General features: G+C 49.9%; 1 protein-coding gene across 1 annotated transcript in view; it reads left to right on the top strand.

Annotated features, from left to right (window-relative positions):
- Positions 1 to 367: 367 nt before the first annotated feature.
- VWF (von Willebrand factor) overlaps positions 368 to 12,821 on the top strand; it is a 138,521-nt gene continuing 126,067 nt past the window's right edge. Inside the window, exons 1-4 of the mRNA XM_039218403.1 lie at positions 368 to 613; positions 1,735 to 1,789; positions 3,475 to 3,639; positions 12,539 to 12,641. Of these exons, the coding sequence (XP_039074334.1) occupies positions 1,735 to 1,789; positions 3,475 to 3,639; positions 12,539 to 12,641 (323 nt within the window). The 5' untranslated portion in view covers positions 368 to 613. The remainder of the gene's footprint in view (positions 614 to 1,734; positions 1,790 to 3,474; positions 3,640 to 12,538; positions 12,642 to 12,821) is intronic.

The following is a 12,821-nucleotide window of genomic DNA, read 5'->3' as shown; positions in this document are numbered from 1 at the left end:
TTCTTTCTCCAAACACAATCACTAATTTGGCTCCCGTTGAGCTGTTGTTCCAAACTTCCCCTGTATCTGGCCTTGGATGCCGGATCCAGAAGCTGTGTTGATCAGGTCTGAATTCTTCCCTGGCCTGGGCCAGCCTGCCCTGGGCCAGCCAGCATTTGTGGTCATCCCGTCTATAAGGAACACCGTGTGTGGGGAGGGCTGGGGTTGCGGTGTGGGGGGCATGGGGAGGGCAAGGCAGCCTATTACAGCAGCTAATCGAGGTCTCCCACCAAACTCTTCAAAGTCTTATCGGCTTGGAGGTATTTCTAATACCATTTCCGTTCATTGTTTCCTTTTGGTAATTAACAGGAGGCCAATCCCCCGCTGCGGCAGCTCACAGCTATTGTGGTGGGAAAGGAGGGGGGGCTGGTGGACGTCACAACTCGGCCTTTATCTCCCCCTGGCCACGGGGAGTGCGCAGCCCCTGGGTCACTTAGCCAGACAGTCCAGAGCTGCGAGCGGTCCCAGTGGCCTTAGCTGCTGGGGAGCATGACCTAGGCTGGCGGCACGTCGTGTGGCACTGAGCTTCCCAAGGGATCTTGGAGATACCTGCAGCCCCCGCTTGCAGGGAAAGGTCTGGTCTTCTGGGGCAGGGCTGGCTCAGTTGGGGGAGGAAGATCAGGGCTGGTCCTTACCCCTGGGGAACTGGGATCCTCTGTCCCGGGGCTAGAAGGGCTTGTTTGGAGGGTGACTAGAGCCGGGGACCGTCCTAAGGCCCACTCTCCACTTGTCACTGGGGAGTCCTGTGGCTGCTTCTGTTCATGGCCGGCTTTTCTGCTTGTACTACTTGACGAGGCAAGACTGGAATGAGTTTTGCCCTCACCTCTGGGTGTGTTCTGAAACAGCCTGACGTGCATGTGTGTTGGGAGGTTGTAGAGGGTCACCAGTTCTGAGACCAAGATGTGGCCATATCTGACGTCGTTGGAGTGTTTCTTCTGCAGGTATATAACAGACTGGGCTTGTCTCTCTTTGGTTGGATGAGGCATTGAGTAGGAAAGGAGTCATCCCCGGGAAATCTCAGGTGATAGAGTCTACACCTATTTAACACGAGGAGAGGTCTGTGGCAGGGGCTCTAAAGGATTGGGGCATGCTCTGAAGCCAGGGTCAATCATCTTCTTCTGGAGGGGGGCACCCTATGGGGAGCCTTTCTGCGTCCGGGCTACTGGACACCTGTCCATTTATCAGCTCAGCCCCGCACACATTGCCTGAGCAGTGGTACCGTGCTGGGGACTGACCTGCAAACGTGGTTGCTGAGCATTCTCCATGTCTGGGTGCCTGTGGTAGGAACAGAGCATGGGATAGCTTCTTCTCTCCAGCTTGTGGCAAGCGAGGAAGGATGAAAAGGCAGGAGGGGATCAGGTGAGCAAGGGCTCCCAGCTGGTGCAGGAGTGCAGGGGAGTGAGAGGCCAGGCTGGCCTGGTTCCTCCCATGCCTGGGGTCTGGGACTGCTGTTTGGGGAAGGATGCCTGGGGTCTGGCTCACAGTGATGGTTCCTCTTGGCCTGGGCCTGGCCAGGGGCTTTTCTGGGGACCAGTCCTCCATAGTCAAGGGCAAACAGGGGCCATTGAGGATTAATCTTTTTTCTTGCTTTAAAAAAAAATTGTTCTTCCCACTTCACACATGGACAGTAGTACACCCCAGCCACGATCTGTGAGAGGGTAGTGATCACCGGTCATTTCTCCTGCTTCTCTGCAGATGATTCCTGCCAGGCCTGCGAGGGTGCTGCTTGCTCTGGCCTTCACCTTGCCAGGTAGGTACTAAATTGTTTCTATCTGTTACTCCTGCCTCAGGGTCATTTTGGAATAAATCCCTTCCAGGAATCAGCAGGTGTGTCTGGAGCTCACCTGTGTGCCCAGTCCTGTGTTACTCTTGGGTTGGGTCTGCCAGGGTCACTGGTTAATTCTCCTTGTGAAGGTTCTTCAGAGCTCCCTGCCTCTGACTTGTATTCCTCAAGGAGCAGCCACCTGCAAATGGTTTCTCTGATTGGACTATTAAGAAGCACAGGGGCCACGCAGAACAATCTTCTGTGATGGGGCTGCAGGATGGGGAAGAAGGAATCCAAGACTTGGACAGATGATTACTTTTAGAAGGGATTGCAGAGGTCATCTAGTCGAGTCTTCCATAGTGCAGATGAAGAGACTGAGGGTCATAGAGGAAACACGAATGCTCCAAAGTCACATAAAGCCACATAAAGCAAAGATCAGAAGTCACCTCTCCTAGGTCCACCACTCCCACTGGACTGCAATCCCTTCCTTCCCTTGCTGAGATACTGAGTCTATGAATGGTGAGAGGGACCCTTTTCTAACTCTGGCTTGTCTCCACTTAGACCCCTCAGGTCAGCAGAATCCAGCCTGCTGCTCACAGTTTAGTATGAAAAAGTGCTCACATGTTCATACCCTCTACATCTTTCTACCAGGTGGTTCCTGTGTGAGGGGACCCAGAAAACTTAAAAATTTACTATTGTGGTGCCCCACCTGACCACACACACACACACACACAGTGCATAAGTGGTAAGAGGATCTCCTGGGAGGAATTAGCTTATGGACCTAGAAGAGCTAACACGCCATAGATTCTGTGTGTTAGACACACCAGCCAATTTGTTTGAATGTAAACTGTTCAAGATATAGTAGATTAATGTATAGGGATCCTCATTATAATCTACTAAAAAATTTGGGAAAATGCTAAGAACCTAATAATAGGATTAATATTATTATAATGTATAAATGCATACATTTAGATGCAGAATATGGTATAGTCACTACAAGTTTTGCAAGTATATACAATGGCATGATAAATTCTTTACAATACATTGAGAAATAAACAGGTTATAAATAGTTTGTATGGGATGATCACAAATTTGTAGAAAATCTGTAATTATATATACATATGCTGTGAAATAGAACAGAAAGAGAAAACTAAAATGTTAACTTTACTTATCATAGACTGTTGGTTAGTGAAGATTTTACCTTGATTGAATTTTTTTTTCTGTATTCTCCAAACTTTCTCAAATAAAGCATGTATCACATTTAAAATTAGTAAGTAAATGTCATTAAAACAAATAGATATTCTGAAAAGCTGTTCCTCTGTTATTGGTGTGAGTTCCGGGTCATTTTTGAGGGCCAAAGCAACACTTTTTTTTTAAGTTTATTTATTTTTGGTTGGGGGGCATAGAGAGAGAGGAAATCCTAAGCAGGCTCCATGCTATCACTACAGAGCCTGATGTGGGGCTGGAACCCATGAACCATGAGCTCACTACCTGAGCTGAAATCAAGAGTTTGATGTTTAATTGACTAAGCCATCCAAGCGCCCCCAAAAGCAACAGCTTTAGTCTTGCTTAGGATGGAAAATACTTCCCTACAGCCCAAGTGGTATCAGGCACAAGGCTGGAGTGGCTGGGTGATCCCAGCTGTGCTCACCTGTAGTCTCTCCCTCCAGGGATCCTTTGTGCAAAAGAGATGGTTGGCAGGTCGTCGATGGCCCGGTGCAGCCTCTTTGGAGATGACTTCATCAACACCTTTGATGAAAGCATGTACAGCTTTATGGGAGACTGTAGTTACCTCCTGGCTGGGGACTGCCAGAAACGCTCCTTCTCCCTTATCGGTGAGTCCGGAACACTAAAGAGAGGGATTCAGAGCAGGCGCCAGCCAAGCTCAACCCCTACTGGGGGTATTCTTCTGGTGGGGTTCCAGCTTGCAGATCCTTGCGGAGGCATGGATGGAAATAGCCTTCCATGACCAAGAACTTCCCTTAGCCTTCACCTGGGTCTCTCCCAGGGAGGGCTGGTGGGATGGAGTGAGTCTTTTTCCAGTGGTGTGGTCATTGCTCTGGGTCCAGACAGCACTCTGGGAGCTTCAAAGCATCAAAAGAAATGATGTACCAGAAGACGCTTTGTAGCACACAGAGCCCCTGGAAAAACGGTAGGGGTCATCGCTGTGTTCTTGGTGGAATTCAGAGTATCTAGCTGATGCTGAGCACCTCCTGTGTTCCTGGAAAAGGGCTGGTATGTGCCTGTGTTGTCTCTGCACCCCACAGCAGCTCTGAGGTGCACGTACAGGCACTGAGCCCAAAGACATGGTCTGATCCTCCCAAGGGTTGACAGCTCATAAAAGGAAGAGCTGGATTTTGATCCTGGGTTTGTCAGGATGCAGGAGCTTTCCTCTGCACTAAGGAGAGAGGGTGCTCTCCAAGCTGAGAGTGAGGTTGCAGGCAGTGATGGGGGATTGTGGTTTGGTGACCTTCACACTCTGAGAATGAATCCGATGTGTGCGATGTGTGAGTGAGGATGCTGCAAAATCTAGCAAAGATGGGATCCGCAGCCTTCGGAAGAGGACACGGCAAGGGACAGACCCATATTGTTAAAGCAAAATCTTCAGGGCACTTGGTATAGACAGTGAGGAAAGCTTTATTTAAAGGGGCTACTGTAATTAATGGTGGGGGGGTTGCAGTGAGGCAGAGACATGGGGCTCCACTCCTCCACTCCAAATATAACAAGGATTAGTGGGGATTTACAGCCAGGTGGGAGTCAGCAGATGGAAAATTACGAAGGGGAAACATCAGGAATAACATTTGGCTAGGCCAGCGTGGTAGGGTTCTTGCCGAAGTCAGGCCAGGGTGATAAGTATCGAGGGAGGGGTGTGAGGAATTGGTCACAGAAAATGACCAGGCAGGATTCTTGCTAAACTGAATCAGTCAGACCAAGGATAGAGCCTAAGGTTGAGACTTGACTGAGAGGAGGGCTCAGAGGAGACCGATTCAAGGTTGGCCAAAGACAGTTTTTGTCAACACTCAGGCCCTCACTGAGATGCAGGCGGTAGCGCTCCTGGGGAGGCCACTCCCCGGTCTCCGGGGCCTCCCAGGCTGGGTGCAGCCCTCAGTGCTCAGTGTGGGAGCTACATGAGCTGACAGCTGCCTTAATTATGAGGCTCCCCTCTTCTCTGGCCGCTGCTGATGCCTTCACCATCTGCCCTGCCTCGGCTGGAACCCCCTTCGCAGTGTGCCTTCAGGGCACTGAACTTCACCAGACTGCCATTTTTCCTCCTCCTCTGTGAGCACCCCAAGGGCAAGGACCATGCCTTACTCATCTTTGTTTCCTGGTGCTTGGCTCACTGGGGTCTCAGGCAGCACTGAAGGTGAGGGAGGGAGGGGATCCACAAAGCGCGGTACTCTGTTGTACCCAAGAGCTGATTTCGTGAAAACCATGACATGTGAAGAGTTTGGGTGAGGGGTTTGGGCAGAGAGGACAGGGCAGGGAAGAGGCTGGAAGGAACACAAGTCCCTCAGCTCAGCCCAGCGGGGAGGGCAATGTGTCTGGCGCAGTGGTTCTCAAACTCCCAACCTGCATCAGGATCTCCGGGAGGGCTGGTTAAAAACAGGTTGCTGGGCTCCATCCCAGGCTTTCTGAGTCAGTGGGGCCTGAAAGGCCCATTTCTAATAAGTTCCCGGATGCTGATGCTGCTGCTGTTTTGGGGACCAAACCTTGAGAAGCATGGGGCTGAGGAATAGTGAGTGGGAGGCGCGGCTGGGTCATGGAATGAGGCTGACAAATCGGGAGTTTGTTTCCCGAATCAGCAGCAGTGAGGAGCTACTATAGAGGCTTGTGCAGTTGGAAGGATTAAGAAGGAATTGCTACTTTGCCAAAAAGGCCCAGAAAAGGAGGAAGACAGGAGGCTGGGTGGTCGTGGCCATGAAAACCAGGCAGGGGGTGAAATGGACCAAAGACATCCCCAGGGCATGACAGATGGTGGAAGCCATTCTGATCACTGAACTTGGGGACCCCCTTTGCTTCAGAGGCAGCAGCTGGGAGTAACTTGAGAGAGCAGCTGCAGAGAGCAAGTGCCCCCTCACCTTCCCTGGGAGGCTGAAGCCTGAGGGCCTTCTGCCCAATGTTTACTTTAAGTAGTTTCTCTACCTTAAAAATCATTGCGCATTTGCAACAACATGGAGGGAACTTGAGGGCATTATGCTAAATGAAATAAGTCAGACAGAGAAAAGACAAATACTGTGTGATCTAAAAAAGAAAAGAAAAGGAAAAACCAAAACGAAACCCAAACTCTTAGAAAAAGAGATCAGATTTGTGGCTGTCAGAGGTGGGTAAGGTATAAACTTCCATTTATAAGATAGATCAATCAGTCCAGGAGCTGGGGAGGCATAGCACGGTGACCCTAGTTATGACTGCTGTGGGTATATTTGAAAGTCTCTAAGAGAACAGATCTTAAAAGTTCTCATCACAAGGAAAAAAACATTTCTCTCTCTTTTTCTTGTTTCTCAGTTAAAAAAAATCCACAGTGGATTCTTATTACCCTGTAATAAAACCCAGAAGTTATGGGGATAATATGTAAGATATATTTCTTATTTTTTAAGTTAAATTTTTTAGGTTGAAATTATAATAGATTCACAGGCAGTTGTAAATACACACACACACACGCGCGCGCACACACACACACACACACACACACACAATCTGTGTCCCCTTTGCCCAGTATCCCTCAATTGGTAACATTGTACAAATTATTCTCAGATATTACAATCACAAAATTGACATTGACACCATCTACTGACTTTTCTGTGTGTACTTAGTTCTTTTTTAAAAAAAAATATTTTTATTTTATTTTTGAGAGAGAGGGAGGGAGGGGCAGAGAGAGAGGGAGACACAGAATCCGAAGCAGGCTCCAGGCTCCTTGCCTGACACGGCACTCGAATTCATGGACTATGAGATCACGACCTGAGCCGAAATTGGATCCTTAACCAACTGAACCACGCAGGCACCCATACCATTTTTTTAAAAGTAGGCTTTGCACCCAACGTGGAGCCTGAAGTCATGACCCTGAGGTTCAGAGGTGCATGCGCTACCAACTGAGCCAGTCATGCACCTCTTCTATGCATCTTAAAAAAATCATAATGGGGTTCCATACAGGCCTCCTACTTGAGATGACTCTCGGGTGTCAGTGGGAATGGAGTAGGTTAGGAGTGACAGGAGAAAGATTTCAAAAGACATCCTCTCCAACCTGTGGCTTTGGGCTGCAGGGGACTTTCCAGAGGGGGACTTGATGCAGACACTGGGGGTTGCTGTCTTGATTCCTGAGGTAGAATCCTTACCCTCAAGGGGGATTTGTAAACAGTGTGTAATGAAATCCTAGGGCCAAGCACAGAGTTCATCTTCTGGGGTCAGGGAGGCAAGCAGCATGTTGGAAAAGTCCCCTTCCCCTACTTAAACCCACTCTGGACTTTTTCCTGCTAAGGGTAGGCCTCGAAGGCAGAAAAACTCAGGCCACCTGTGCCTCTATGCAGTCACTATCACCTCCTCCAGGAAGACCCCCTCACCCCCCACTACTCTGGCCCTGTCTGGCACTGGGCTCATCAGCTTGTGGGGACTGGTTGTTTTCCATCCCCTAGGACCAGGTGGCTCTGCCCCCAGCAGGAAACGGAAGTGTGGATAGAGCCATAGTTGCAGCCAGAGGATCAGATGTCTCCTCCCGGCTCTTCCTCTTCACCGAGTGTCCTTAGGGAAGTGCCAACGTCTCCCGGCTTCCATTTCCTTGCCTTTAAGATGCAGATACTGTGAGGATCAAGGTAGACAAATCATTTACAAGTGTGAAGTGTTACCCAATCCTTACTGACTGAAAGCAGCCGCCTTAACACAGGATACAAGGTGGACACAGGGGCTGTTTCTGTGAAGGTCAGGGCAACATCGCTTGGGTTCATGTCAGAGGCCTGGCCTTTCTGGCTGTCCTTTCCCGGGTTTCAGGGGCCAAGGGGAACCTGCAGGACTGTGTTAGGCCTCTCTGTTCAAACATCTTATTGGGACCCCGTCCGCACCCTCACTGGGCCATTGTTCTTTTTTTTTTTTTAATGTTTAATTTATTTTTGAGAAAGCGGGAGTGGGAGAGGGGCAGAGAGAGAGGGGTACAGAGGATCCGAAGTAGGCTCTGCATGACAGCAGAGAGTCCGACTTGGGGCTCAAACTCAAGAACCCTGAGATCGTAACTTGAGCTGAAGTCGGACACTCAACTGACTGAGCCACCTAGGTGCCCCTGGGTCATTGTTCTTATAACAACTTGTCACGTGTCAGTTTTCTGGCAGGCAATTGACCTACACCAGACTATGGGTTAATCATACTTTAACTGAGATTGGTTAATTCCCACCCCCAAATCATGCTGCTAACATCAGAGAGAATGGGTGGCTACTTTTTGTGTTTTTGGGGCTGGTGGCATGAGGGGCGTTGGGAAGAGAGGAATAATCTGAGGAGGCCAGGCGTGGAGAGGGGTGAGTCGGCATGGCTGCTTCAGGAGCCTGAGGCCCCAGGGTCTGTACAGCGCACTTGGACACAGCAGCTCCAGTTTACACGCGCATGCCTGCGTCCTCACATACGCCTCTGCCCCATTGTTCTCCAATGACATCCTGTTTCCCTGTTTCGAAATCCCAAATGTCCATTCCTTTCAAGTGCCTGCGGACCTTGTTCACATCCTGGGTAAAGTTGTTTATGTCCAAGCAAGAAGCACCACCTGGTACGAAGGGGAGGGCCCTTTCCTTGATCCTAGCTCTTGGTTGGGCAGGTCCAGGCAGGCCAAAGCTACTAGGGCCCCCCCAGGGCACCAGCCCAAGGACCGGGGGGGGGGGGGGGGGGGGGAGAGAGCGCTGGAGTCCTGGCTCTTCCTAAGCCACGCTGCAGGGTCTGGTTCCCAAGCCAGTCCAGAGAGAGCCATTGAACAACAGGACGCTGTGCTGAGTCACTTACTGGGGGGTGGGGTTGGGGGCGTGGTTCCACATCAGTAAATGGCACTGAGACATTGGGGTGGACACCCAGCCTACCTTCCCCCAGCAGTTATAGGAAGTGCTAACCTGTGCATCTGTGGAGTGTGGGATCCCCTTTTGAGCTCATCTTCCTAATGACTGCACATCATCAGAGTCTCTCCTAAGCTCTGCAGGGAGGGAAGGAAGCAAATAAAATAAGAAGCAAATAAAATCTAGAGTTTTCTCCTGCATCAGTGGTTAAATGAATCCAGAGCACTCAGATGCCCTGTTAGGCAGCTTTGTGTTGCCAAAGGAAATTTAGCCTTGAAGTTAGAAAGCCTGTGTAAGGGCTCTGCCTCTTGATAACAGTATAAAGCAATGAGTCTCACTCAGGGTGATTTTCCCCCAGAGGACACGTGGCAGTGTCTGGAGACGTTTTGGATTGTAACAACTTGTAGGTAGATGCTACTGGCATCTAGTGACTAGAGGTCAGGGATCCTGCTGATCACCCTACCGCGCATCAGAAGGCCCCCACTACAAAGAAGTGTCTGGTCCCGAATGTCAATATTGCTGGGGCAGACAGACTTGGAAGCTTAGGCTTCAGTTTCTCTAGCTCTAAAATGGAGTCAGTCTAGTTCAGTGTTTCTCAAACTGAGTCATAACGTGTGGATTTAAAAATAATTTAGTGAATGTAACCAGTATTTAAAGAGATTACATGGAATAGGATAGAAAAACCTCAGAAAGTAGTCAGAGGGCCCGGCTCACGGGAAGGGTAGGTGGTGTGAAATGTGTGAGTGTGTGCGTACTGGGTCATGCAGTAAACTGTTTTTACTCTGCTTTCGGGGCAAAAGTGTTTTAAAGCCATCTGTTTCAACCATCTCCAACAGCCTTCCTGCTGTCATAATGTGGTGTTTTTTTTTCTGTATTGAAGTCTTCTCCAGGACACACTTTCCAGAATCTCCTTGCTCTCTGCTTTGGGTGTGGAGAGATTGCTCTTAGGGCTTCCCTCTGCCATCCAGGCTCAGGAATTTTTCAGGCTCCTCAATTCATTCCTCACTAAGGACCCCAGTCCCAGCTCCCAAGGGCCCCTGGACAAGTGAAGGTCCTGGGCAGCCAGCCCCACCTTCCCTGAAAAGGAAGCTGCCTCACACAGTGCTCTGCTCAGTCAGTGCTCCCTGGCTTCCTAATGGTGATCCCAGCCCCTCAAATACTTAAACCAGCACCTGGCCTGAGTCCTGACTCTTACCACTCACTGGCTCTGTGATGACAGGCAAGTTACCCTGAGTGTAGCCATCTGGGTGGACCCAAGTCCCTTGCTCTGTGGGAGCAGGCTGCTTTCAGCAGCTTTCAATAACCCCCTTACTTGCAAAGGGTGGGGGTTCTCACGCACCCGTGCCCAGTGGGAGCCTTTCAACCTTGTGGGGATAATGAGCTCTGGCTTTCCTATGCACCTGGCCTCCAGGAGAGCCACAGTTTGGGTGATTCTACATCCCTTGAAAACTCTCAGGAGCTGCAGACCTGCATCCGCAGGGCAGTGGCTCACCCCAAGCCACCTGGTTGCATGCAAAGCGTTCCCCACCCATCCTCCAGCCACATGCTGCCTGCTCCCTGGCCCACTTGTTCTCCAGAGGCCTTTTGAATTTCCATGAGAGGGCGGGAGACTGCAAAGGAGAGGTGCAAAGGGACTCCTGTCATTTCCAGGAGGGAGAGGCCTTTGGCTCAGAGGCAACATACAGGTTGAGTTACCCAGTGAAGCTGGGGCAGGACTGCGTGCCTGTCCATCTGCTCTGTGACACTGGGCATGTATGGCAGGGAAAAGTGTACTGATGAGGAGACACTTTCTGTGGTCATAAGGGACCCAGAGCCCCTGACTTCTTGGGCTTTTTGCCCGCCATCTCCAGCAGGAAGGTGGCGAGTGGAGGCTTGCCCTGTCCAGTGGGTTCCGCCCCAAAAACAGGCCCTGGAAGGGAGCTGGTCTTTGGTCCGCTGTGCATGCCCAAGGGCATGGAAGGCTCCGGGAGGGACTGACTGACAACTGGGGGTCATTGCCCGGCTATCCCATTTGCTTGTTTTCTCAGTGTTTTACCATGGAAATTTCCAAACATTTAGAAACACTGAAAGAATAAGACAGTGACCACCCGTATGCCCACCACTCAGATTCTACCATTAACGTTTGACTCTATTTGTCTGATCACTTATCTGTGTCGTTGTGTTTGTTTTTCTTGGGCTAATTTCTTGCTGCCAGAAAGTTTGCTCAACTGCTTAAAGATGTGCTTGCTGCGAAACTGCTCTAAGCAGAAAATGCAGGGCAGGCAAGGCTACCGGGACAAAAACTCCTCAGGACAAAACCCCTTTAATGTGGTTGGCATCTCGTTTCCTTCCTGACAGTGTTGGTCTCGAGCTCTGCAGAATGCGGTCTGTAGTCTGTGGGTGGCCTGTGGGGCTTTCCTGCCCGCCCCCCCCCTCCCCGAGCTGCTAACAGTGTACCATTCAGGAATCTATTCTTAGAATAGGCCAGCTATTTACATGTGACTCCCTCACAGAAGTGTCACCAGAAAGAGTCTATTTTCTGGTTGGTGGCACAGGCGCACGTGCGCACATGCATGTAAGAGCTAATCGCGGTCCTCCAGCAGCTGGGTGCCGCCAAGGCCTCAGCTGAAGTCCTCCTCAACGACTTTGTCAGTAGCCCAAGGCATGGCAGCAGCACCTCATGCCAACGTCTCCTGTACTTACTTCTACAGACCTTCTTGCCTCTTCTTTTGCTGAGCAGCTGGAGCCCTCGCTCTTCTAGGGGAGGGAATATTTCCTCATTTCCAAGGTTAACCTTTGCAGCTGGCTCCTTTGCCCCATTTCTGCAGGAGCCCATAGGCACCGAGCCCCTTTTCTCCAGCATCTTCTGTCTCTGTGTTCACTGCTGCCCTTCATCTTCCCTGTTTTCACCAACTTCTTAGTCTCCAAGGCGAGAGACAAAGACTCTACGTTGTTCCTTCTGGCTCCTTTACTTCCTGTGGCTGGTCGGTTATCTTTGGAGACCGCCTGTTCTCAGGCCCTCATGGTCGGATTAGTCTCCATGGTGCTGCAGAAAATGGGTCTCCGGCTTCTTTTCCTGCTTTGAGGTCACCACCAGCACCCTGGCCTCTGTGTTCGCCCCTCACAACTGAACCCTTGTTCACAGACGGTTTTCTTATGTGTTCACCTATTCACACGTCTCAAATGGCAATATCAATCATTTATTGCATCCTGACTTCATTTCCCGTGCAGAGTGAGGCACTTTGCTGACAGGATCTCTAAATTTCTCCCAGAGACTCAAATTCAGTAAACTGATTTCATGAGCTCATAAATCTCCATTTTAAACAAAAAGCCTAGGGATTCTGGTTTGGGCTGTCCTGAGAGAACATTACACTCTTCTAGATTACTTGTTACCAATAACTCACAATGTTGCTTTTATTATCTTTTTTACAGTATAGTCGATAGCCACCTGCTTATCGTAAGCTCCCCGGAGAAGGGCTCATGCTTTCATAGTTTTCTTTTGAGAAATAGAAGAGACTAGAAGGGGGTTATGTATCCAGAAGGCACTCAATATTTTTAGGTGAATGGAAAAATGAGTGAGTAAATGATATTTTGATGAAGATTTCTGTTGCCCATTTGTTAAGTCCTTTGGGGGAGTTTCCCACTGGGATAAGGTTAGTGAGGTGTATAAGATGATTGAATTGAACATATAACCTTTTTTTTGATGATAATCACCACTACTGACCTTTTTCTCTTTCAGGGGACTTCCAAAATGGCAAGAGAGTAAGCCTCTCCGTGTATCTCGGGGAATTTTTCGACATCCATTTGTTTGTCAACGGTACTGTGCTGCAGGGGGACCAAAGGTAAGTCAGAAGCCCGGAATGTCAGAATTAGAAAGGCCAGTCTCCTGACTTGGTCTAGGTCCTCAGCGACTTGGCACCAAGGTCCCAACCCTGGAGCCTGGGGCTGGGCTTGAAAGGTGGGAGGGACATCCAGGAAATTCACGAGAAGCCTACTTCCTGAGCTCATCCTTGTCCCTCCAG

The sequence above is a fragment of the Hyaena hyaena genome, unplaced genomic scaffold (genome assembly GCF_003009895.1).
Source record: "Hyaena hyaena isolate Hyena2069 unplaced genomic scaffold, ASM300989v1 scaffold_760, whole genome shotgun sequence".
Lineage (NCBI taxonomy): Eukaryota > Metazoa > Chordata > Mammalia > Carnivora > Hyaenidae > Hyaena > Hyaena hyaena.
The sequence above is the reverse complement of the archived record's forward strand: the minus strand, read 5'-3'. Positions and strand labels throughout refer to the sequence as shown.